The sequence below is a fragment of the Somniosus microcephalus genome, chromosome 7 (genome assembly GCF_052327205.1).
Source record: "Somniosus microcephalus isolate GS21.2 chromosome 7, FLI_Smic_1.0, whole genome shotgun sequence".
NCBI lineage: Eukaryota > Metazoa > Chordata > Chondrichthyes > Squaliformes > Somniosidae > Somniosus > Somniosus microcephalus.
In genome coordinates this window covers 52,999,741-53,027,474 of record NC_140993.1, presented here as the reverse complement: position 1 = coordinate 53,027,474, position 27,734 = coordinate 52,999,741, and the positions used below count along the sequence as shown (strand labels likewise).

The window sequence follows — 27,734 nt, the reverse complement described above, 5'->3', positions numbered from 1 at the left end:
ATCAGCATTTCCATGCTGTTTCGTGCCCTTATATTCAATCTCATGGTGGTGCGCCCCTAGAAAGAGTGACCATCTTTGTAGTCTTTGCGCAGTCATCACCGGAACGCCCTTCTTCGGATAAAAAATGGAGACAAGAGGCTGGTGGTCAGTCAGCAAGGTGAATTTCTGCCCGTGCAGATAGTGATTGAACTTTTTCACTCCCCACACTAGGCTGAGGGCCTCCCTGTCAATCTGGGCGTAGTTACGCTCGGCTGAGGTTAGTGATCGTGATGCAAAGGCTATTGGCCTCTCTGAGCCGTCCGAGAATTTGTGCGACAGCACCGCTCCAATGCCGTAGGGTGACGCATCACACGCCAACCGAATTGGTAGTGCTGGGTTGAAATGGGCCAATACCTCTTTCAATGTGATTAGTGTTTTGCTCTTCTGGAAAGCTCGTTTACATTCGTCACTCCACTTCCATGGCACTCCAGTTTGCAGTAGGGTGTTCAGTGGGTGTAGTATTGTAGACAAATTTGGCAAGAACTTATGGTAGTAGTTTACCAGCCCAAGGAATGACCTCAGTTGTGACACGTTTTCCGGTGCTGGAGCCTTGACTACTGCCTCAATCTTTTCTGGGGACTTATGTAACCCCTCTTTATCGATAACGTGGCCACAATACGAGATCTGTTTTTTAAAAAACTCGCATTTCAGGCGGTTAGCTCGGAGCCCATATTCCTTCAATCTAGTGAGCACCTGCTCCAGGTTGGCGAGGTGATCACTGTCATTTTCGCCCGTGACCAGGATGTCGTCCAAATAACACTGGGTCCCTGGGATCCCTTGCAGGACTTGTTCCATTGCCCTTTGCCAAATAGCTGGAGCTGATGCTACCCCGAATACCAGCCGGTTGTATTGGTAGAGACCTTTATGGGTGTTGATTGTGAGGTATTTTTTTGATGCTTCGTCTACCTCCATTTGCAGATACGCCTGGGCCAGATCAATCTTAGTGAAGCGTTTCCCTCCAGATAGCGAGGCGAAAATATCTTCAATCCGCGGAAGTGGATATTGCACGGTGTGAAGAACCGGGTTCACTGTTACCTTAAAGTCCCCACAGATGCGAACCTTCCTTGGTTCCCCAGGCGTGCTGCTCAACGACTTTTTCATCACAGGGACGATGGGTGTAGCCCACTCGCTCCAGTCTACCTTGGACAGTACTCCTGAACGTTCCAAACTCTCCAGCTCTGCTTCGACAGCTGGGCAGATCGCATAAGGTACCGGTCTGGCCTTAAAAAATTTTGGGCTTGCGTTTTCTTCGATTTTAATTGTTGCTGTCATGCCTTTTAGTGTTCCAAGTCCTTGCTGGAACACTTCTTGCGCGTCGGTTAGGATCTTTGACAGTCGCCCAGGTGTGACGTCGTCATCCTTTTTGGCAGCCACAGTCAGTGCTTGTATGGAATGCCAATCCAGCTGTATTTTCCGGATCCATTCACGTCCCAGTAATGGTGGTCCTCCATCTTGCAATACATACAGGTCTAGTTTTGATGTTTCCTTACCGTTATATATAACGGTCACCCTTATTTTTCCTTTGGGGTAGACTTTTTGCCCCGTGTACGTCTTCAAAATAATTTTTGTGTCTCTCTAGGGTATGTGTGAGAATAGCCGCTCGTAGTCCCGTCGGTTTATGACTGTTAGGGCTGATCCTGTGTCCAATTCCATTTTTACCTGGACTCCTGCTATCTTGAGAGTGACCCAAATGGTTCGGTGATCCTCCGTTTTGATCACATTATGTAGTTTCAGACAACTCAGCTCCCTGTTTTCGGAGTCGGTATCACTCTTTTGTTCGTCTGAACTATTCTCCGTCACCTTATGTACCTTCTTGTACTTTTCTTTTGGAGATTTCTTATTGCTGGTTTTCTTTCCCGACCTGCAGACTCGTGCTATGTGTCCTACTTTTCCACACTGTCTGCACACTTTGACTTTGAACCAGCAATCATTGTAGTCATGTGTTGTTCTGCTGCAGCGATAGCACTTCTCTGTTCTGTATGACATTTCGTTTGTGCCATATTCTTGCGGTCTCTGTTGTATCTCTGCAGCGCCCCGTGCTGCTGCTTCATATGATACCGCAATGCTGAAAGCCTTGTCCAGCGTAAGGTCCTTTTCAGATAAAAGCTGTTTCTGGGTTCCTTCACTTTGAAGCCCACACACAAACTTGTCCCTTAAGGTATCTGCCAGTCCCGTTCCAAACTGGCAGTGTTTCGATAGTTTGTGCAGTTCTGTTAAATATTCAGCATTGCTTTCATCCTTATGCTGGTTCTGTTTGTGAATCTTGAATCTTTCTGCTATCAGCAGCGGTGTGGGGTTTAAATGTTCCTGTAGTATCGTCACTATGTCTCCAAAACTCTCTTCCACTTGCTTCGCTGGGGCTACTAGATTTCGTAATAAGCCATACGTCTTTGCACCCATTAAATTTAACAATACCGGCGCTTTCTTGTCATCTGACACCTCATTTGCCTTGCAGTATACCTCTATTCGTTCGACATATGTAGTCCAATCTTCGACTTCATTGTCAAATGCGGTGATACTGCCACTCTTCGGCATTTTGGGTGTGGCTTAAAATGGCGTCTCCCGCACTTTCCTTCCTCCCCCGCTGCTGCCAACGCCGCTCTCGGCGGACCTCGTGGCAATGGCAGCGCCCTGTAGGTTTCGTGCGCTTCTCCTGTGGTGCTGCCAACGCCGCTCTCGGCGGTCCTCGTGGCAATGGCGGTGCCTCGCGGGTTTCTGCGCGTCTCTCTCCCTCTCCTCGACGCTGCTCGGCCCCTGAACACCGGCTGTGCCCTCTGCGCACTGCCCTCTCCCGTCGACGCTGCTCGGCCCTTTGCTGTGCCGCTCGGTCGGGCCCTAGCCCGCCGCTGTCCGGGAAGGGTCTGCGCACTACCTGTTGCCAGCCCGTTTCGCTGGACCACCGCGACTGGAAAGCCAAGCCTGGCTCTCAACAGCCTCCCCCGCAATTCTTGAGTCTCTGCTGGATGACTGGGCGGTTTCCTGTGGTCGACGCCCGTGTCTCTGGCCTTGACCTCCAATCTACTGGTCTCCAGGAACGAATCCCTGGGAGGTGATGCAGAGTTGCAGGTAGGATCGAATTTGCCTCGTCGCCAATGTTGTGTCCATCAGTAGTAAGACACAGACTGCAGGAGAACGGTACAACAGGTGTTTACTCAACGTGGCTCACTCTGGAACTGACCATACAGATTACTACTCAGTGCTATATACAGGTGTGGTCACTGCCGGTACTACAGTATACATGAGCTGTAAAAAGTAGTTCCCCCTTTATAAAGGTATATACATTACAGCCAGGACATTGCCTTCCGGACTCAATATCGAGTTTAACAATTTCAGATCATAACCTCGGCCCCTATTACATTTTTACTTTTAATTTTTCCACTCCTTTCCCCCCTCCCTTTCCTTTTGTTTCTCTCTCACACCTGGCAGCTATCTCTTGCCCTGCCAGTACACTTCACACCTAATCTCAGCCTATTACCATCTCGTTTAGCTTCGAATACCTTTTATTGTCTCTTTTACTACTTTTGTTTCTTTTACTTCTTTTGTCCGATCGCAGCCCTGCTTTTGATCTATTTTATTTTCTTTCCAGTTTTGAAGAAGGGTTCGACCCGAAACGTCGACTCAAATTTCTCTCCACGGATGTTGCCTGACCTGCTGAGTTTTTCCAGCATTTTCTGTTGTTATTTCGGATTTCCAACATCTGCAGTATTTTGCTATCGTACCAGTATTTTTATTGCTTAGGTGTGGCTGTGAATTACAAATCAAACAAATAGACATAGTCATAAAGAGCTTTTCAGTAAGTGGTCTGTCATTGGAGGTTAATTATAATGGAAATACTTTCCAGCCAGACTATTATGGTCCCATGCCACGGGTGTCCTCATATAACTTGGGTCTTAGATGACAGTTGTAGTATTTTCAGTTGCACCCATATAAATGTTTCATGAAAATGTTTTCTCTAAGTGAATATAAGGGTACTTTATAAGGATTAGCATTAAAGCATGCACTGCTTTTTAAAATAGATTCTGATACAATACAATACAATAATGATTAGGTTTTATTTTAAAAGAAAATGTTGTGAAAATCTGGTAGTGAGGAACTGCTTCTCATAAAGAGCAGCACTGCCACAAATAGTAATGCTCTGTTGGACTTATTGAATCAAATATTTATTCAGAGCTATATTTTATTTGATATCCACTTACTCTGTCTTGACTGTCATGACTGAATGGAGTCGAAAGGCCAGGAGAATGTTGAGTTGAGCTTCAGTGGGAGTTCACCTGCAAGTCCAATGGGACAAGAATTTTTTCTATAATTAATACTTGCATGAAGTAGGTAAACAAAGTTTCATTATTGTGAGATTTTGGTGCAGTGGAAATTCAGGCTAACATTATCTACATTTTTCAGTTAGACAGAGAGGGATAACAGCATAGGGAACTCTTGTAATGTGTGTGGTGTGCAATATGTGGGACATCATAGATCGCTATTGTATCGAGTTGGCAAAGCTGCAATTAATGATTGAGTGTCTAGAACATCTAGAGGATCTCTGTGTTCAAGAAGCTATTGGGTACACTGCACAGCCTCAGAGAGGATGATGGGTTTCTGGATCATATTCTCCAGAATATGGTCACTAAAAAGCAGCATTAGACAGACCAGGACAAAGGAATAGTGTAGAAAGAAACAAGTGGGTTGACATTCACAGGAGCAGCAGAATGGGACTGGACTCAGAGGTACAGCGTCGCCCTAAGTTATTGAAACTGTCCAATATATATATAATGTTGGAAAAATATGAGGTGGAGAGTGATAACGATTCAGGAAAGGTGATCTTAGGGAGAATTATAAAGCAACAATATTAACTCGGGGCATGAGAAGCAGGTAGACTACAAGAATAGGGAAGGTAATAATGGGATTCTATAGTTGGGAATGGACTGCCTTTTCTGTAGCTGCAACCAGGAATCCTAATTGGTATGTTGCTTCCCTGGTGCCAGTGTGAAGGATTTAATGGAAGGGTGGGTAACTTCTGAAAAGAGGAGAGGGAGAGCAGCCAAAAGTTGTAGTCCTTGTTGGAACCAATTACATAGATAGAAATACCTTTTAGGTTAGGCAGTAGAATGAAAAACAAGACTTCAAGGATGGCGGTCTCTGATTGCTTCCTATGCCATGCACTGGACAGGTTAATGAGAGGAAGGTTGACATGTGCTTGCTGGGTTAATACAGCAGAGCAAGTTTCATGTTGTTGAGGCATTGGAAATTTTTTGGGGGGTCAAGGGAAGGCTATACCTAAGGGATATAGCACCAGTGTCCTTGGGAAGAGAGTAGATAGAACAGTGGGAGAGTATTTAAACTAATATGACAAAAGGTGAGGAAAATCTTGGTTTGAGAGGGAAAGCAGGATTAATAAAGTTTATTGCATGTAGATGAGGTGGAGGTGAAGATCTAGAAGCAAACCAGAGAGATGTGCTAAAGTAACAGAGCAATATTAAGTGATTTTTTAACTATCCCCAGATAAGCTGCAATGAAGGTACTGCCTGTGGTCAAAGTGGTGAATGGTTTTTATCTGAAATAAGTTGTGAGAAAATATTATCAGTGTAGAAAGGGCAAGAAAGAGGTTATGAGGTAGTGAGAAATAAAAACATTATTGTAGAAGGGGCAAGGGATATGAAAATTAAATGAAAAGAGCAGAAAAAAGAATAAGGTTCAACATTTCAAAAAAATTAAATCAGGATTGAGTGGTATGTATGTGAATGCACAAAGCATTCAAAACAAAATTGGACTGTAAGAAGCATTCGTTAACTATGGAGGGATCTGATATAGTAGCTATAGCTTAGGTTTGGAGAGGACTCGTAACTCAATTTTTTCAGTTATAACATTTTAAGGAAAGATAGGGTGGGGAAAAAAGAGGGTGAGGTGGCAGGTTATTTGGCACCATGGCTACTGACTATCAAAAGTCTGCAGTCAAAGTTTATGGGCTTGGGAGGTGCTTTCCTCCTTACCTGTTTTCAAAAGCTTCCTAAAACCCTTCCCATTGTGCTTTCAATTTTCATCTTTGTATAGTTCCTTTTCTTAAATCCTAAATGAGTACTATAGAAATGCATGCTTCTCATGGGAACTCGTTAGTTGGAGATTGTCTCACTGTCCAAATGAGCAATTTGTTACACTTGAGAGGAATAGAAGCAGGCCAGAAAAGAGATGGGATTTTAATACTTTAGCTGTCAAAACACACATCTTATTCTAGGCCTATTAAACTCCTGTGAAACGCTGCACGGTGGCATAGTGGTTAGCACTGTTGCCTCACAGCGCCAGGGACCCGGGTTCGAATCCGGCCTCGGGTGACTGTGTGGAGTTTGCACATTCTCCCGTGTTTGCGTGGGTTTCCTCCGGGTGCTCCGGTTTCCTCCCACAGTCCAAAGATGTGCGGGTTAGGTTGATTGGCTATGATAAATTGACCCTTAGTGTTAGGGGAATTAAATACGTGGGGTTACGGGGATAGGGTGGGATATGTGTTGGTGTAGGGGTTACGGGGATCGGGTGGGATATGTGTCGGTGCAGGCTCGATGGGCCGAAATGGCCTCTATCTGCACTGTGGGGTTTCTGTGATTCTGTGAATACTAATAAAAGTGGTATGTGTTCAGTAGAAGTAGTTTTTTCTGTGGGTGGTTTTCTGGTAACAGTATCTTTTCAATTTTATTTAAACTTACTGAACAATTTGCAGATTTTGCACTTTTTATGGTAAAAGTTGTATTGCTTACAACTCTATCCGCTGCTTGATCTCAATGTTCAATACAAATGGGTTCCTTTCACAGTGAAACGGGTTCCTGCGCCTGCTTTCACTAACCGTAATTGCTAGGCAGTTGATGGGCAATTAGCCCAACTCTGTGTCAGCAATGAGTATTTCCCCATCGGCGTACCTTGACAGGTCGCAAGTTCGGGATTTAGCACATGTAGAGGCCAATTTCAAAGGCGGTATGATGGCGTACTCTCCGAGTACGCTGTCATACCCACTGCAAAATCTGCCCAACAAGTTTCAAAGGTCTGTGATTATTTACATTTACAACAATTTAAATTTAGTTTCTCTGGTCTTACTTTCTTAGATTTCTGTAAAGTAATATTCTGGATTCAACTTACCTATCCAGTTTGATATTTTATATACCTCAAGGAGGTTTCTCCCCTTTAATCACAATTTTCAAGATGGTAGAGTTTGAGTTTCTGTAATCTTCCCATATATTTCATTCCATTTGTACCCTCTCCAATGCATGTGATTTTTTTTGTGGTAAGATGCGTAGAATAGCACTCAGTACTGCAAATGATCTCTGACGGGTGCATTGTAAAGTATTCGCATAACTTCTGGAGACTTGTACTGTTCTAGCTGTACATCCCAAGATTCTACTTGGTTTTTCTAATTACCTCATTACATTGAGACATTGGATTTGATGGGTCTGCTGTCGCTCTCCAGTCCCTTTTTTAGCCTCCTGTTTATTCAGCTTCATTCATATCCGCCCAGATTTTGCTGGAGCGGGGCATCTCACGGCGTGCCCTATTAGACTGAGAAGGAGGGTGAATTAGAGTGAGTGAAGTCAATGTCAAATTAAGTACAGAAAGAGAAATAAAGATTTTAAGAGAGAGAAAAAAGAGACAAAGGAAAAGTAAGATTTTTTTTTAATTTACATTTTTAAGATCTCCAGCAACAATTCACAACCCGAAAGAATGAGAAACTACACTTACAAGTGTTCAGTTTCTGGGCAAGAGAGGTTGATTACAGAGCAGCGCAAATCAGCCAGCAAATTGTAACGATTTGCAATTCATGGGGTATCTCTTCCTCGTTGCAAGTTGCTGGCCAATTTGCGTATTAATAACGGCGTGCGTCATTCAGACGCCGTTACTTTTTTCAGCAGATTCTGGGCCATCATATTTATGTATATTTTTTTAACAACGTGTCTAATTCTTTATATCTTTCTGTGTTAAATGTAATTTAAATTTGCATTTCCAATTGCATTGTCTGATAAGTAAATTTGACAAGCTAACATTTGGTTTTGGTCTCCGTTATTAATAAGAACATAAGAATTAGGAGCAGGAGTAGGCCGTAGGAGTAGGACTCTCCAGCCAGGGGAAATGACCTCTCAGCATCTAAATGTAAATTAGAAATAACAGGGGCCTAAATTGATTTTTTAAGTCAAAAATTGCACTGTCAGAAAGTTTTGTGTTCTATTAAATGTTCCCTTCTATTTTTTTAAGGTACTGTAATGGTCAAGATTTTAAAATTTATTTAAAGTGTTTTCTCTAGGATATAACTGCATAAGAGGATTATGAGGACTGAAGGCACTTTGGGGGAAAAATTCAGTATTGCCCCGTTTGGGGCGCCATTATCGGCTGTGTGCAAAGTTTAGCGCCTGGCGCTAATTATCGCCTCCGACGGCAAACTTGGCTTTTATCGCCACTGGAGGCGATTGGAGCGCTAAATCAGGCGCTTCACACCTGTCTTAAGGCGCAACGGTCGAGGAGCGAGGCGCTATCTCAGAGCGCTGGCGAAGCAAGGAAGTGCATATCAAAATAAACCTGCAAAGTGCTGCTCAGTACCTAAAATTCCTTCACACAGCGTTGAATCTCACCGGAAGTCTCTCTCTCTCTCTCTCTCTCAGAATGCGTGGTGCACAAATGTCACCAATAAAAAAAGGCAGGAAGCGGTCGCCTTTAAATAGCGCTCCCCCAGTCCCTTTCTGACTGCAAAACGCTCCCCTCAACCTGTCGTTGCTAGCGGCAGGCGGTAAGGCAGGGGGCGCCACTCAATATCCGGTCCGGGGCGTTGCGCACTCGACAGACGTCACGATCTGCCGGCGCAAGAGATCGTGGCGGCAGTGTTTAGCGCCGCCACAAAATGTCCAGTTAATTTCGCCAGTGGCGCAAACATCGTCGCGCCCGGGCACTAGTGGCTTTGCGCCCCATTAGCGCCCTCTTAAGGCGCTAACGGCAGGCGCAAACATCTGAATTTTTCCCCCTTTAAGTGTAAGGAGCACCTTTTAATTCCATTTCACAGCAAGCAGACACTTAGGGATGATATACAGGAAACTTTGTGCTATCCGGCACCGACGGGACCGAGCTGCTGCCGTTGCCTCAAAACTGCCGGACACTCCAGAGTTAATGTTGAAAGATACGGAGATTCTTATCTCCGTATCTGACAAGAAACACTGTTGCTTAGCAACAGCTTCTAAACACTCGGGTGTGGCTGCAAGCGTCTGTAGCTGAAGCTGTTGCTATAGCTACGGACCTTGCAGTGCTTTACTGGGTAAAAAAAGCAAATAAAAGAATAAAAAACGGCTCCTGATTTTTGCCGGTGGCTCCAGCTTGCCGGATGGTTCGCCTCCGGATAGCACAAAGTTTCCTGTAGTGGCAAATATTTCAGTTACAGTCTGAAACAGGTCCTAGGAAAAGGTTTACTGCAGCTTTTATTTAAATGTAACTCGGTTTTTGAACCATTTGCATGACTTGAACAGCTGGCATCCTATACTTCAGTTATTCTGGAGGCCAATATAAGTAAGTTGCTCTGATGACACTAAATGGTGAGAAGATTGTGAATACCCAGAGGCGTTCAGCATTGACATGCAACCCAAACTTTCTGGTTGTTTTCAGAATATTGTTTTTTTTTTAAATTTGCTGTTATGCAGTCGAGGCAGCAGGGTGAATCCTGGGACTGGCAGTAAAACAGGAGGAACTGGAAGCAGCAAACAGAATGCTTAGCCAAATAGAGAGTGCCTGAACTCGCAGGACCCCTTTACCAAGATCTGTCGCATCCATATACAGTATAAGATCCTGACATGGATTGGATCTGGCATTGCGAGTTTGCTGTAAAAGTGCGCAGCTGTAGCTCTCCAATGTTGCAACTGATATTCAAAGGACCACATTAATTTTTGTACATCAGAACCAAAGAAATGGTTAGTGCAAGGAGCAACTCAGCTGTATTTTCAGGTGTCTGTTTGGAATTTCTCATGGAAGAAGTACAGCAAATGAGAATTGCCCTCTTTGGCATCCCCATTACAAGAATTTTTTTTTAAAGTCCTGTGAATTCATTCTTGTCGGGTGGCTGACAGAGTGAATCTACAGGACTTAGAAGCAGATGAAGAAACAAATTAAAGTCCTATGGAAGTCTATAAAGAAAGCTAGCCAGCATTGTTGTACTATATAAAATGGATAGGTAAAGTATCCAGCCTACTGTTTACCCACTTAGCTACATCCTGGCTGAGGCTACATGCTGAGCTCTTTCCAAGCTTCACACTCATGCTCATACTGCTGTCAGGCACACCTCCTCACTGTCACTTTAAATTGTTACGACAGTCTCTTGATCATTAGGAAAGGTGACTCCACAAAGCAAGTTCATCTCGCAAATAGCCTGTTTGATACAGGATGGCCATTTGATTCTTGCCCACCTTTCAACTTCCGACATCTTGCACTACTACTCCATTTGCTGGAAAAAGCTGATTGTAGGAGGATAGATCAGACCTGGATGAAGATTAGACACACCGTGAACAGGCCATATTGGACTTAGTACCTGAGAACATGGAGGATGTGGGCCTTTGAGAGGCTTGCGGGCTCAACAAAACTCAGGGCTAATACCATCCTTTTATTGTTCTTTTCCCCTTATTCATGCAAATTGCAAAAATAAACACCATAACTACAATCTTAGCCACGTAAACTCACTTTCTTGTGGTGTTTTTCAGTCACCATCTACTATTTCTGTAGATGTCCCCAAAGAAGTCAAGTGTTAGCCCTGAAGCCAGCACCTCATAGCACTTGTATTCTGCGCTCAATCCATACTAAGCACCAGCACAGATAGCTCTACCCCAGGGAATTTAGGAATATGAGCTGGATTCACTGGTTGAAGCACTACTGAGCAAGAATCTGCTGGCTGTAGGGCTATTTCACGTACTGAGATCTAACATAGAAGATAGGAGCAGGAGTAGGCCATTCGGCCCCTCGAGCCTGTTCCGCCATTTAATGAGAGCATGGCTGATCATCCAAATTCAGTACCCTGTCCCTGCTGTCTCCCCATATCCCTTGATCCCTTTAGTCTTAAGAAATATATCTAACTCCTTCTTGAATATATTTAATGAATTGGCCTCAACTGCCTTGTGTGGTAGAGAACTCCACAGGTTCACCACTCTCTGGATGAAGAAATTCCTCCTCATCTCTGTTCTAAATGGCTTAACCTTTATCCTTAGACTGTGACCCCTGGTTCTGGACTCCCCCGCCATCGGGAACATTCTTCCTGCATCTAGTCTGTCAAGTCCTGTTAGAATTTTATAAGTTTCAATGAGATCCCCTCTCATTCTTCTAAACTCCAGTGAATATAAGCCTAATCGACCCAATCTCTCCTCATACGTCATTCTTGCCATCCCAGGTATCAGCCTGGTGAATCTTCGCTGCACTCTCTCCATGGCAAGAACATCCTTCCTCAGATAAGGCGACCAAAACTGCACACAATACTCAAGGTGTGGTCTCACCAAGGCCCTGTACAACTGCAGCAAGACATCCTTGTTCCTGTACTCGAATCCTCTCGCTATGAAGGCCAACATACCATTTGCCTTCTTAACCGCCTGCTGCACCTGCATGCTTACCTTCAGCGACTGGTGCACAAGGACACCCAGGTCTCGTTGCACTTCCCTTTTTCCAATCTGTTGCCGTTCAGATAATAATCTGTCTTCCTGTTTTTGCCACCGAAGTGGATATCCTCGCATTTATCTACATTATACTGCATTTGCCATGCATCTGCTCAATCACCTAACCTGTCCAAATCATACTGGAGTTTCTCTGCATCCTCCTCACAGCACACATGCCCACCCAGCTTTGTGTCGTCTGCAAACTTGGAGATATTACATCTAGTTCCCTCGTCTAGATCATTTGTGTATATATATTGTAAATAGCTGGGGTCCTAGCACCAATCCCTGCGGTACCCCATTAGTTACTGCCTGCCACTCGGAAAAAGACCTGTTTATTCCAACTCTTTGCTTCCTGTCTGCCAACCAGTTCTCTACCCAAAACAGTACCTTACCCCCAATCCCATGTGCTTTAACTTTGCACACTAATCGCTTACGCGGGACCTTATCGAAAGCCTTCTGAAAGTCCAAATACACCTTTCGCATGGAAAACAGGTTAGGTATGTTAAATATGAAGGTGCAGTCCCACTGAACACCAGAAAATGAATTCCAAATCCATCCATATCTGAAGGGCTATTATAAAAGGGGGGGGTGCTAGGAGGGAAATTGGGTTCATTTGCACTTCTCGTTAGCGCCCCTGGGGGCCACTAATGGGGCGCAAATCCCCTAGCTCCCAGGCACGGTGCCGCTAACGCCTCCCATGAAATTCAGCAGCAGGTTAGTGGTGGCGGTAGTGCCCTGTGCCGCCGGCGATCACGTCATCGCCATGCGCAGCGCCCCAGCCACAAACTTCCCTTGCACCCCCTGACCTATCGCTGGATGATATGTGCGACAGGATCGGGGTGCATTTTTGCAGCGGCGGCGCTACTTAAAGGGCAGGTGTCGAGCGGCTATTTTTATTTGCCAGCACCTGCCCCCTTTCACTTTTTTACGCGGGCCTCGATCGCTCAGCCTGGCACTCCTCTTGAGTGCTGGGCTGTTTTCACGACACCCCGCTCCCCGGTGGTCCAGCAGGGCCCGGTGGTCAGGGGAGGAGGCCTGCAATGACGCGGCGCTGCTGCACGTAACGCCATAAAGTTCAGTAGTAGTGCCCCAAGCAAGAGGTGGAGCGCTTTCCAGTAGCACCCCACCTCCTGCTTGGGGTGCTTCTACTGAATTTACACCGGAGGGGCACTTACTTTTTCGGGGGGCTAAAATTAGCGCCCCGGCGATGTTAGCGCCCTAAAATGGGCGCCACCCAATTTTTTTCCCCTTGAGCTCTGTTCTTCATGTGGTGGAAAGGGGTGTTGATGCCATATATATTTATAGATTTTATGCTGTAAACCAAAATGTGTTTTATTTACATGTTTTAGGTATGTTACTGAAACTTCATCTAGTCTAAACCTTTAGCTTCAATTCTAATATTAGTACGTTACATCAAATATCTATCCAACAATGTCTGATTACTTTGCTCTATGAAAAAAATTGTATAAGATTCAATTACTGTCAATGTTTTTCAGTGTCAGAATAAGAATTCAGAAAAGCTTTATTTTCATCTCCCACTGGTATTATTAAAAAGTCCAATTATAGATCGCTTGGCAGTTGGTGGTGAGATGGGAGGTTTTCTTTTGCCCTTTTGTTTTTTTTAGGCAGTACAGACATATAAATGAAATATTGGAAAACATTACTGACAAGATTGACAGAAATTGGAATGGGCTCAGCTGCAGCAGGCCTCCACACTTGATGATATACCTCCAATAAATTATTAGATACTGTACTGAATGATGGCTATTGTCAGTTCAAAGTTCTCACTTGTTAAATCTATCCACACTAATAAATGCTGCTTTCATGTAAAACTTCAATAGTTTTCCTTTTGTTTTGAGGTGTTGTCTTTCAGTTTTTAATAAAAGATTTTTGTTCCCATTCCACCCATGTCCATAAAGATGTCAGTTAATTTTTGTTATAAATGCTGTTATGCACAGATAATTTACAACATAACAAATTGATACCTACCATAGACATTTACTGGAACTAAACATCAGATTTGGTGATGTAGCTCAAAGACTGGCAAACCCATCCAAATTGGGAGACTTTGAATGTTGCAAGTTGCCATTATGTATTTTTCTCGTGGTACAATAATTAGTAGCCTCTGATCTAGTGTACCATTGTTATTTTCTAGATTATAAAATAGTCTCATCAAGTACTGTATGAAGGTTTAATTTTTTTTCTTCATACAGTAACTTTTTCATGCATGATGTGGGAAGAATGAAGTTTGCATGAATAACAACAACTTGTATTTATATAGCGCCTTTAACGTAGTAAAATGTCCCATGGCGCTGCACAATAGTATTTTAAGACAAAAAAAAATTGACACCAATCCACATAAGGATAAATTAGGGCAGGTGACCAAAAGCTTGGTCAAAGAGGTAGGTTTTAAGGAACGTCTTAAAGGAAGAAAGAGAGGTAGCGATGCAGACAGGTTTAGGCAGGGAATTCCAGAGCTTAGGGCCTAGGCAACAGAAGACACGGCCACCAAAGGTTGAGCGATTATAATCAGGGATTATAGCAGAATTAGCGGAGCGCAGATATCGCGGGGGGCGGGGGGAAGGGTTGTGGGGCTGAAAGATTACAGAGATAGGAAGGGGCGAGGCCATGGAGGGATTTGAAAACAAGGATGAGAATTTTGAAATCTAGGCACTGCTTAACCGGGAGCCAATGTAGGTCAGCTAGCACAGGGGTGATGGGCGAACGGGACTTGGTGCGAGTTAGGACACGGGCAGCTGAGTTTTGGATGACCTCAAGTTTCCGTAGGGTGGAATGTGGGAGGCCAGCCAGGAGTGCGTTGGAATAGTCAAATCTAGAGGTAACAAAGGCATGGATGAGGCTTTCAGCAGCAGATGAGCTGAGTCAAGGGCTGAGACGGGCAATGTTAGAGGTGGAAGTAGGCGGTGTTATGCTGCGGATATGTGGTCGGCAGCTCATTTCAGGGTCAAATATGACACCAAGGTTGCAAACAGTGTGGTTCAGTCTCAGACAGATGTTAGGGAGAGAGACGGAGTCAGTGGCTAGGGAACGGAGTTTGTGGCGGGAACCGAAAACAATGGCTTCGGTTTTCCCAATATTTAATTGGAGAAAATTTTTGCTCATCCAGCACTGTATGTCGGACAAGCAGTCTGACAATTTAGACACCGTGGAGGGGTCGAGAGAAGAAATAGTGAGGTAGAGCTGGGTGTCGTCAGCGTACATGTGGAAACTGACGCTGTGTTTTCGGATGATGTCGCCAAGGGGCAACATGTAGATGAGATAATAATATTTATATTAGTGTCTAAAATTGCCAATAATTGGAATGAAGTGCTGGTGGAAGTATTTAGTCGCACACGATGATGACTCTTGTTGGTACGAGAATCAGTCTTGATGCCTATTAGGGACAAGAGAAAGGCAAGCTGCCCTGAAAGCAAACATGTTGTTAGTTGAATGATTCAGGTGACAAAATGTGAATGAGAAGCCTTTTTATATTTTCCTTTCAGTAAGTTATTGTATTGTTTGTGTGCAAATTATATGATGTGTGCTAAAATATTCTTGAATCACAATATTCTGGTGCCTATAGTAGCTAGTGTAAACAAAATGATTAGGCTCCAAATCTTTTTCTTTCAGAATTAGCGCCATCAATTTAAAATATTACAATTCAATCTGTATTTTGAAAGTCTAACATTCTGATTGGCTGCAAACCATGGAGTTAAGCTCTATTGAGGACAGTCTGAGCTCAATTGATAACCTCACCAGATGCTTGAATGCATGACAGGCTGTCAGCCAGTCACCTCATGTCAGTGACAGTGAAGAATTCTACATTGCTGTTTGAGCTTGCCAGTGGTTTTGACAGCTGCCAAGGGCAAGCAAAACATGTTAACATCTCAAACAGCTGCAGAAAGAGTGACCAAATTTTACTGATGAAGTCTGCTTATAGTGTATCAGGGAATTCAGATAGCAGGTTGATTGAAAGACTCTGCCTCCAGTCTATTTTAGGTCATCCTGAATATCCCCAACTTCACAATATATAATACAGGATATCCATTATTTAACACTGCAAGTTCTTGATTTTCTTCTGTGCGAGATGCTTAGGAGTGTTACCAGTCCATAATGCAATTGAGAGTTTCATCAAAACCTGAACACCTTAATTGTACATCCATACTGGCGTAGAATTTCAAGGGGTAAGGAATTGCAGACTACTAACCCAAGAACTTTTATTAATGTCATAGCTAATCCATTTTATATATGTCTTCACATTCAAATATGTGGAGTTCATCAGGAATCGGCACCTTTGTTGACAACTGTTGCTGGCACAAAATAGATCCACAACTGAAGAAGTAATCCTCATGCACTTAAAATCAAAATATAGAAATGTACAGCAATTAATTTCAGCACTGAAATATTGTCCCTGATATTTACAGGGAGGCAGGGGAAAAGCGTGGTAGTGGAGGGGAATCTCTGAAAGACATGGCAGTCCTGCTGATATTAACAGCAGGACTTCATTATCATTTTCTTCTTCCGTTTTCTGACCGGTAGCCAGCCAGATTGACAGGCTTGGCCGTCTGCCGGGCAGGAAAGCCAACAGCAGGAGGCCACAGTTGGGGCGGTCCCTGGCAATTGAGAGAGATCGGGGCTTTGTGGGGGGAGGTGTGGATCAGAGCCCAGCAATCTGGAGGAAGAGAGGGAGAGATTGGGGGGTGGGGAGGGGTTGTCGGACCCCAGTAGGAGGCTTGAGATCAGGGCTTGCTAAGGGTAGGTCACCGATCACGGCAGCAAGGATATGCATGTTTTGTCCAAAATGGAAAAATTTGGATCTGTTATGGTTTCTTACATGGATTATCACTCCCAACTCTAAGCTGTTGAATTTGACTAGTAGTGACACCAAGGAAAAATAAAGGGAAAAAAGCAAAACGCTGCAGATGCTGGCAATCTGAAACAAAAACATAGAAAATAGGAGCAGGCGTAGGCCATTCGGCCCCTCGAGCCTGCTCCGCCATTCAATGAGATCATGGCTGATCATCCAAATTCAGTACCCTGTCCCTGCTTTCTCCCCATATCCCTTGATCCCTTTAGCCTTAAGAAATATATCCAACTCCAAAACCACCAGGCTCCTGGGTCGCTGAAAATAATAGGTTTACATGTTATAATTAATCATACCTTAAAGTATCTAGCCAATGTGAAGCAATTGCCAGTAAAGCAAATTGGATTGTAGGATGCACCTGGATCGCATTGCGTTACAAGCCCAAAGAAGTTATAATGGCATTTTATAGGTCGCAGGGAAGGCCATTTCTGGAGAATGATGTCCAGTTTTTGACATGAAAAAAAATATATTGGAAAGAGTTTAATGAAAGGTAACAAGAATGATTCCAACTCTTCAGGGATTGGGTTATAAAGAAAGACTGAGGCAACATAATTTTGCTGTAGAAAAGGACAACAGGAATCTTGGTACAGGTCTTTAGAATAATGAAAGGTATAATTAAGGTAGGACTAAGCAGGTTATTTAGCTTGGACAGAGACAATGGCCCAGAAATTTAGGTATGCCACTTTCTGAGCAAGCGTGGGGTGCAGGGAGCAGTCCTTTTCACCTGACAGGTGGGCCCGAGGAGCCCCCACTATTGCGCCTCGGGCCACATTTACATCGAGCTGCTGAGAGCAACGTGCAGCTTGCAGACGAAGCGCGATTGAAGGTCAGTCTGCTGCTGGCCCTCAAGTAAGTGAGAAGGGGTGGGATCAAGAAAGGGGAGGGGTAAGCGTGATAGCAAAATACTGCAGATGCTGGAAATCCGAAATAACAACAGAAAATGCTGGAAAAACTCAGCAGGCCAGGCAACATCCGTGGAGAGAAAATAGAGTCAACGTTTCGGGTGAACCCTATGTCAAGAGGGGTAAGGGTGGTTGGGCGATTGGGGGGGAGGTAGCAGCGACGATCGGGGTGGGGTGAGGAGGTAGCAGTGACGATCAGCGGGGGTGGGGGGGAGGCAGTAGCGGTGATCGGAGGGGAGCGGCCAGCATTCTTTGAACTCCACCCGACTCCACATTCCATAAATATATTTTAGTATCTTGCCTTGGTTGCGGCCCACAGCGGTCTCTTAGGACTGCCTGTTAGGCGCATGTAGACCTGGATTTCCTGAGTGTAGCCGGCATATGCAAAGGTTACAACACCTGTTTCAGGACACTGCTTGCTGGGTTTTTATTTTGCCCTTTACCAATATGGCGGACAACTCACTTCCAGCTCATTCTCAGCGGGTGCTTTCTGCCCGCCATATTACGGCTGAATTTCTAGTCTTGTATATCTTAGGATATAATTACAAAATTCAAAAGCCTCAAGAAAGTTTACAGATAGTCATATGGAACCAACAACAAGAAAAAATAGTTACATTAGGTCGTGAAACTTTAAGAAGTACTTTAAGATCAGTGTCAATAAAGAGGTTTGCGGGATATAGAAATATTAATAGATGCACTTTGATTTTTATTCGTTCATGGGATGTGGGCGTCGCTGGCAAGGCCAGCATTTATTGCCCATCCCTAGTTGCCCTTGAGAAGGTGATGGTGAGCCGCCTTCTTGAACTGCTGCAGTCTGTGTAGTGAAGGTACTCCCACAGTGCTGTTAGGGTGGGAGTGCCAGGATTTTGACCCAGCGACGATGAAGGAACGGCGATATATTTCCAAGTCAGGATGGTGTGTGACTTGGAGGGGAACTTAGAGATGGTGGTGTTCCCATGCGCCTGCTGCCCTTGTCCTTCTAGGTGGTAGAGGTTGCGGGTTTGGGAGGTGCTGCCGAAGAAGCCTTGGCGAGTTGCTGCAGTGCATTTTGTAGATGGTATACACTGCAGCCACGGTACGCTGGTGGTGGAGGGAGTGAATGTTTAAGGTGGTGGATGGGGTGCCAATCAAGCAGGCTGCTTTATCTTGAATGGTGTCGAGCTCCTTGAGTGCTGTTGGAGCTGCACTCATCCAGGCAAGTGGAGAGTATTCCATCACACTCCTGACTTGAGCCTTGTAGATGGTGGAAAGGCTTTGGGGAGTCAGAAGGTGAGACAATCACCGCAGAATACCTAGCCTCTGACCTGCTCTTGTTGCCACAGTATTTTTGTGGCTGGTCCAGTTATGGTTTTGGTCAATAGTGACCCTCAGGATGTTGATGGTGGGGGATTCGGTGATGGTAATGCCGTTGAATGTCGAGGGGCGGTGGTTAGACGCTTGCTTGTTGGAGATGCCTGGCACTTGTGTGGCGTGAATGTTACCTGCCACTTATCAACCCAAGCCTGAATGTCATCCAGGTCTTGCTGCATGCGGGCATGGACTGCTACATTATCTGAGGAGTTGCGAATGGCACTGAACACATGCAGTCATCTGCGTGCATCCCCACATCTGACCTTATGATGGAGGGAAGGTCATTGATGAAGCAGCTGAAAACGGTTGGGCCTAGGACAATGCCCTGAGGAATTCCTGCAGCAATGTTCTGGGGCTTTGATGATTGACCTCCAACCACCACAACCATCTTCCTTTGTGCTAGGTATGACTCCAGCCAGTGGAGAGTTTTCCCCCCGATTCCCATTGACTTCAGTTTTGCTAGAGCTCCTTGATGCCACACTCGGTCAAATGTTGCCTTGATGTCGAGGGCAGTCATTCTCATCTCATCTCACCTCACCTCTGGAATTCAGCTCTTTTGCACATGTTTGGACCAAGGCTGTAATGAGGTCTGGAGCCGAGTGGTCCTGGAGGAACCCAAACTGGGCATCAGTGAGCAGGTTATTGGGGAGTAAGTGCTGCTTGATAGCACTGTCGATGACACCTTCCATCACTTTGCTGATGATTGAGAGTAGACTGATGGGGCGGTAATTGGCCGGATTGGATTTGTCCTACTATTTGTGGAGAGGACATACCTGGACAGTTTTCCACATTGTCGGATAGATGCCAGTGTTATAGTTGTACTGGAACAGCTTGGCTAGTTCTGGAGCACAAGTCTTCAGCACGACAGCTGGGATGTTGTCAGGGCCCACAGCCTTTGCTGTATCCAGTGCGCTCAGCTGTTTCTTGATATCGGAGTGGAGTGTATCGAATTGGCTGAAGACTGGCTTCGGTGGTGGTGGGGACCTCAGGAGGAGGCCGATATGGATCATCCACTCGGCACTTCTGGCTGAAGATGGTTGTAAATGCTTCAGTCTTGTCTTTTGCACTCGTGCTGGGCTCCACCATCATTGCGGATGGGGATATTCATGGAGCATCCTCCTCCCGTTAGTTGTTTAATGGTCCATTTTTAGGTACACTGGCACTGCTCCTGTACACTCCTATTGAACCAGGGTTGGTCCCCTGGCTTGATGGTAATGGTAGAGTGAGGGTTATGCCGGGCCATGAGGTTACAGATTGTGGTGGAATACAATTCTGCTGCTGCTGATGGCACACAGCGCCTCATGGATGCCCAGTTTTGAGCTGCTAGATCTGTTCTGAATCTATCCCATTTAGCACGGTGGTAGTGCCACAAAACACGATGGAGGGTGTCCTCAGTGTGAAGACGGAACTTCGTCTCCACAATTACTGTGCGGTGGTCACTGCTACCAATGCTATCATGGACAGGTTCACCTGCGACAGGTAGATTGGTGAGGACGAGGTCAAGTAGGTTTTTCCCCTCGTGTTGGTTCTCTCACCACCTGTCGCAGGCCCAGACTGGCAGCTATGTCCTTCAGGACTTGGCCAGCTCGGTTAGTAGTGGTGCTACCGAGCCACTGTTGGTGATGGACATTGAAGTTCCCCACCCAGAGTACATTCTGTGCCCTTGCTACTCTCAGTGCTTTTTCCAAGTGGTGTTAGTATTAATTCATCAGCTGAGGGAGGGCGGTAGGTGGGAATCAGCAGGAGGTTTCCTTGCCCATGCTTGACTTGAAGCCATGAGACTTCATGGGGTCCGGAGTCAATGTTGAGGACTCCCAGGGCCACTCCTTCCCAACTGTATACCACTGTGCTGCCACCCCAGGTATGTGGGACAGGACATACCCAGGGATGGTGATGGAGGAGTTTAGGACATTGGCTGAAAGGTATGATTCTGTGAGTATGACTGTCAGGCTGGTGCTTGACAGCTCTCCCAATTTTGGCACAAGTCCCCAGATGTTGGTGAGGAGGACTTTGCAGGGTCAACTGGGCTGGATGTGCCGTTGTAATGTTCGTAGCCGGTGCCGAAGTTGATGCCAGGTGGTCCGTCGGTTTTATTCTTATTGTTTTCCGTAGCGGTTTTTTACAACTGAGTGGCTTGCTAGGCCATTTCAGAGGGCAGTTAAGAGTCAACCACATTACTGTGGGTCTGGAGTCACATATAGGCCAGACCAGGTATGATGGCAAATTCCCATTAGTGAACCAGATCGTTTTTTCTGATAGTTCCATGGTCACCATTAGTATTACTAGATTTTTTTACTTGAGATTTATTTAATTGACTGAATTTAAATTCCCCATCCATGGTGGGATTTGAACTCGCGTCTTCAGATCATTAGTCCAGTAACGTAACCACTATGCTACTGTTCCCTTGATTCACTTGGAGTTCAGGAGATCAGAGAGCTTTGCTGGCGAGGAGAGAGTTCAAGGCCCCGATTTCAACCACCCCCAACCCAGCTGGAATGATGCGTGGGAAGGGATAAAATTAAAAAGTTCTACCTCCCGTCTTCAACCCACTGCCTTCCCGGCCGTTTAAATTATTACTCCAGATTAGACCATTGACAAGGCTCCTGCAAAAGGCAGGCGGGGGCCTGGTTAACATTTAAAAGTCACAGCCCGATTACATCATTGGTGACGCGGCGCAAAACTAACATAACATCTGGTGAGTCCCATGCAATCGGCTGCCCGGCAGCAGATCCCTTAGGCAGGAGTGGATCAACAGCCTTTTCTCACTCCAAACTTTCTCCTGTTCTTGCACCATTCCTCAGCTGAGAGACCAGACAAATACCTGCCTCCATCTCCATAATGATGCTGTTCTGCAGTTAGCATGTGGCTTTGGTAAATTGATCATTTTCATGTTTTTTCTCTTCACACTTTATTACTGTCCTATAAGGAAGCTTTGAGCTCTTCTCCCCTTCTCCTGTCTTCACCATGTAAAAAAAATAATAATTTGGCACTAGTTCTTTTGTGTTTCCATTTGCTTCATGCCTCAAATAAAGAAACAGAGCAATGTAATTTCAGAGTGGAAAATGCATTACAACTTTACAGGATGCCAGACTGTTTGAGGGCAAAATGAGCACAAACTGTTGAAGGCCGAGAGTCACATGTCTGTCAGCAATCCTTTTGCAGAACTGTTTAAATGTGCAGCATAGTATAGCCTGCTGGCTCTGTTTATTGAACATAGGAACTTTGCCAACCACTTTTCTGACAGTTTAGAAAGAAGTCTGTTAAATGTAGTTACAAATTAATCAAGGTCACCACAACAGATGTTAGTAATTACTCATATTGATTAAAATGGTTTGTTTAAATATTCTGATAAATTAAACCTTCATAATAATTGTGCACATTCAGGTCTCAATTATGTTATTCTAATATAACACTTTGAGTGGAATGAATACTTCTTTTCCCCCAGCCCCATTCATTCAAGTAGCATTTTTTTCCACCAGATGTTGGCACACAAATTAAAAACAAAGATTACATTTTGTGAGGCTGCACTCCTGGGAGCGCCAGTCATAGAATCGGACGTGGTGATCAGTGCACCCGATTCACTGTTCTGATTGATTTTATTTTCAAAATATATAGGAAAACATGGAATGAGAAAAGGCTATTTGCCTAGAAATCCAACTTCTAGTACAGAACATGCACCATTTGTTCTATTACTCTCATTGCCTCTCCACTATTTAACACTATCTGATTTGTCCAGGTGACGTTCCCCAGAATCTTAATGTTCCATGGAGTATAGATCAGTTCATACAGTATATACTTATTCCTATAACCACCAATCCAGCTCCCTTTGAAACAAGTTAAGCATCTCCATTTTACCTGCTTTTGCTTGCCCCAAAAAAACTTGATTTTTGCAAGCAACTGAAATAGATTTTTATTACAAATGTAAGCACACTGGTATTGCAAGCTTTCTTCGGTTTAATAATTTGACTTCTGCTGTTCAGGGGAATATGAAGTACACATTTTAACTGATGCCTGAGCAAAATCACTACGACCTCACCTTGTGGTGATGCAAATACATCTTTTGAATTATTAGAAGCTCTTTAGTGAAGGCTCTACTTTTGGATCTTGATTCACAACAGTGTTTAACTGCATTTTTTTACAAAAACAACACTAAACTGCTGAGAAAAGGGGTAATGATTTGTTCAAGTACAAAATATATTTACCACTGCTGTATCATTTGAGGATTAGTTTGAAACATTGATGCTTTGAAAGTTTCTAGTTACCATATTGTTCTTGTTTCTTGAGTTCTCATATAAATATAGTCAGTAATTTAGTCAAACTTGTCTGATTCTTAACTTTCTCTTTTACAGCGCTTCTGATTATTATGAGTACGGCCATGGAACCAGTCAGGAGTCATATGAATCGTATGGTGAGTAGTACCTTAACGTCTAATGCAACTTTGTTATCTTGAGATTCCCAATAGTTTTACAGCAGATTGTTGTATGTATTTTAGTTGCTGCTAGATGAGAAATTTCCATTAGCTGTTTCATTTAAAGGATATTCCATAGAAATTACAGCACAGAAACAGGCCATTCGGCCCAACTGGTCTATGCCGATGCTTATGCATCACACAATCCGCCGTCCGCCCTACTTCATCTAATCCTATCTCCCTCACATACTTATCTAGCTTCCCCTTAATGCATCTATGCTATTTGCCTCAACTACTCCACATGGTAGAAAGTTTCACATTCTAACCACTTTAACAATGACTTGCCCTCACTCTTCAGCTAAGTATGTTTTGTGAATTATCGAAATAGTCCAGCCCTAGGATGGTTAGTCCTAACAACTTCCAGGAAATGGCAGCCTGCTGTCTTTTCCTGTACATGCACTGCCTTGGAAACTGATGGTTGAGAGTTCTCGGATCTAGGCTAGGTGGGAGTGAGGGTGAGGTATGGTTAATGGGAAGGGTTTTGAATAGATTTTTAAAAGTAGAGCAGCAGATGGCAAAGCCAGAAATGGCACTCCTGAATTTCTAGGCCAAGAAACGTTGCAATTTCAAAATGAACTAGATAGATAACAAAAGTAAAATGCTGCAAATCTGAAATACAACAGAAAAGGCTAGAAACACTCAGTAGGTCAGGCAGCACCTGTGGAGAGAGAAACGAGAATTAACGTTTCAGAACGATAATCTTTCATTAGAACTGGAAGATGTTGGAAATTTTAAGCAGTGCAGAGCCGAGGGAAAGAAAAAAAGGGAAAGGTCTGTGATTGGGTGGAGGGCAGAGATTTAAACGATAAATCGAATTTAACACCCAGGCCTCCTTTCCATATGATTAACAGGCTGCCCTCCCACTTGTTTCAGGAATCATGCAGCCCACCTATATGTCACGCAATTTCCAGCGAGCCTCCCAATGCTTATCTAAAGCGGGGATGCTCCTCTTAAAACAAAGTTGCATTCCTTGCTTTCATTTTTGCGTGAACAATTGTACTGAATATTATGCCCTCTGTTTTTTGTGTTTCAATGCTGGAGTTCCTGGTAGAGGAAGACATGGCAAGGAGGGGAGGTACTGTTCACCAGAATCTGCAGGAGCATCCCAAGGCCACTATTAAGCAGGTCTGGACAGAGGTGGCTGACCGGACAGTGTCAGCGGCATTGCCCCCAGGACCTGGGGTCAATGTAAAAAGAAAAGTTTGATTACCTCACCAGATAAGGGCGAGTACAGCTCTTCATCTCTGCAATTCTCTCAACTGCATCTGACAGCACTCCTATCACACGCTCACCCAGCACTCTTAAGAATTTGGATCACAGGTCGCACACAGATTACCCAAAGGGTCTTAGGAGTTTGTAAGGCATTTTATTAAAGAGCTACAGTTTAAGCATAATCAGATACTACATGCGATTTAAATAGATACAGTAGACATACACCCCGTGACAGATGGAGCGATCTACAGCCCTGGAACGGAACAAAACGACTGGATGGACGGACAGTGAGGCTGTACGGTGGTCCCGGATTGGGTGGATTCCTGCAGGTGTTAGGCCATAGCCAGCATCGATCCACCTCAGAGGCTAAACTTGACCACGGTATTAGGCCGTAGCCAGCATCGATCCACCTCAGAGGCTAAACTTGACCAAGGTATTAGGCCGTAGCCAGCATCGATCCACCTCGGAGGCTAAACTTGACCACGGTATTAGGCCGTAGCCAGCATGTATCCACCTCAGAGAAGCCTTCTCCCCTCACTGCCTGTTTTCCTCAGTCGCCCGTTTTTGCACCTTATTTCGGTGGGCTGGTGGATACCTGTTGTCAATCATTTTCACCCATCCCATTGTCCAATTACAAGGGAGAGGGTACCTATGACAGCCCCCTCCCAGCCTCATGAGGTCATTTTCCTCTTTATCTCTGTTCTAAATGTCTTGTTGCCCTCTCATAGACAGCTTGTTTATCCTACGGCTTCTTTCTGCATCCCTTATCAGGCCTAGCTATGCCCATTTGAAGGCCTGTTTTTGTGTTATGACCTTGTAATTCAGCTCTCTGCACAACTCTTTTTCAGACATGACTGGAATCCTTCTGTGTCATCAACTTAGGCAAACTGCTGAGCTAGGGAACCCGTAACAGACTATTATTTCTTCCAATCCACTACCCACCTAACAGTGTCTATAGACAGAGGCTCGGCTTCCTTGACCTCTCGGAAGAGCATTGCTTCTGAAAGCTGTCATGTCAGGTGGTCACAGACATCTGCAGCATCCGAGAAGAAGACCTGCTACCTGGTGGCCACGCATTACCAGTGGCTGTGAAAGTCACCACCACCCTCAATTTTTTTGCCACTGGTTCCTTCAAGGTTGCTACCAGAGACAGAGCGAGGGTTCTCCGTCAGCTGCACATAAATGCATTAAATAGGTGACTGATGGATTGTTTGCCAGGGCTGGGAGGTATGTAAACTTCCACTGTGATGATAATAGCCAGAATGAGCAGGCACTCAGATGCACATCTCTAGCTGGCTTCCCACAAGTGCAGGGTGCCATCAATTACACACACGTGGCAATCCGAGCACTGCCAATCAACCAGGAGCATTCGTCAACCATAAAGGATCTCATTCCATCAATGTTCAGCTGGTGTGTCTTATGTTCATTAATAAATAGACATTCTTATTATGAACACAGCTAGCTTTTGCTAGACACTTTTATTGAGCACATGTGGACTAGGTACAGTATCTGTAGAGGCTTCCATCTTGACTGCTGCCTTGTGGGTAGCCTAGTGCCTCATGGGTAATGTAGTCTTAATATACATACAGCTCTACGGCTCCACCTAGTGTCCACTATAGAATGACATGTTATTGATCATTACATCCTCCTTTCTTTGAGGTTTAACAAAATCAATATCAATCAACTTTCAAGAAAACAATAAAGATAATATCAGTAACACTTTTGTTAGTGCTCTATAAACATAAACATTTTCAAAACAGTCAACACATTTTCAAAGCTTTACATTGTACTCAAAGATTAAGTCTATCAGGCTCTTTTACTTCACGTGTGGATCTTCTCAACACGGGTAAGTCTGTGTCTTCATGAGATTGTTCTGGCGGTGAATGACGATGCAGTTGCGGCATTGTCATCAATCTGCTCTTGTATAGATCGAGGTCTCCTTGCGATCTTTGCTTGGAGAGGGTTTCAGTGTTTCCTTCACTCTTCATGCCATAACTCTCAATGTAGTCAATGCACTTTCGAAAAACTGCTGGCAGCTGGATCCCATCATACAGCATAGTCCTCTCAACAGCCTCGGCTAATGGAACACCAAAGATTGGCCTGAGGAAAGAAGGAGTATCCACCGGAACTGCTTCCTGCTCTGGTGCAGGCTTCTTCTTTTTCTTTTTCTCTTTCCACTGCTTAACAACATCTGCTGCGGTTATATCTTTGGACTTTTTCTCCTTGTGTTTTTCCTCTTTGTGCTTTTCTTCCTTTGGCTTCTCTTTGACCTTAAAGTCTTTTTCTTTCTTCTTGGAGAAACTAGGCTTTTTGAAGACATGGATACCCTTTGGCCTTTTCATCCTTGATGGGCTCTCTGCTTCATCACCTGAGTCATCTGGTCTGCTTATGGCACAGTTTATACAGTAGACTCTCTTGACCAGTTCTAAGTCTTCACAAGCTTTGTCACCTAGTATCGAATCAAGTCTTTCAGCCACAACAGAAAACATGAGATGATGCACTTTGTCTTTGACTGTCACTTGGAGTCTGCATACACCTAAGCTATCTATTTTCTGTCCATTATAGTCCTTCAGTAGTACTGACTTTTTCTGTATTTTGGGCTTTTCTTTCATATTGTTAATGTCACTCATACTGATTAAGTTTGCTTTTGCCCCAGTGTCTAGTTTCAAGGTAACTAATGCTCCATTTACCTGCAGTGGGATCATCCATTTGTCCTCTTTTACTGCATTAACTTTATGTTCAGCATTGTCCATTTCTGAGGGCTGCACATTTTCTGTATCCTTTTTGATATTGTCACATGACACCATTCCTACAAAAAATGTCTCACTTAAATCAGTGTCCTCAATTACATTAACTCGTTGCCCTTTCTTAGTTTTTACTTTTGAAAAGCATTGTTTGGCAAAGTGATTCTTTCCATTACACTTTGTGCACATTTTTCCAAACGCTGGGCATTGTCTTAACTGGTGTTTGTAACCACAGCGTTTACAATTAAAAATTTCATCCTCCGATTGCTTTTCATTTCTGTTCTGCCCATGTTTCTTCCCCTTGTAGGACACAGCACCGACAGCAGCATTATCACTCATTACAATCGCATCATTATTGATTTCACTGAAAGTCTTCGCATGCTTTCGAGCTAGCTCACTGGCTTGGCATATTTTCACCGCATTTTCCAAATTTAGTTCGGTTTCTCTCAACAGACGTTCCCTGACTTTTTTATCATGAATACCAAACACAATCTGGTCACGAATCATGGATGCTTT

At 44.3% G+C, this 27,734-nt stretch overlaps 1 protein-coding gene across 4 annotated transcripts in view; it reads left to right on the top strand.

Moving 5' to 3' along the window:
• khdrbs3 (KH domain containing, RNA binding, signal transduction associated 3) overlaps positions 1-27,734 on the top strand; it is a 409,578-nt gene that overhangs the window by 337,235 nt on the left and 44,609 nt on the right. For all 4 annotated transcript variants that reach the window (XR_015078969.1, XR_015078968.1, XM_085992466.1 and 1 more), the window contains one exon: positions 23,144-23,202. Coding sequence is in view for 2 of the 4 variants with exons in the window: in XM_085992466.1 (XP_085848592.1) it covers positions 23,144-23,202 (59 nt within the window). In the remaining 2 variants the exon portion in view is untranslated. The remainder of the gene's footprint in view (positions 1-23,143; positions 23,203-27,734) is intronic.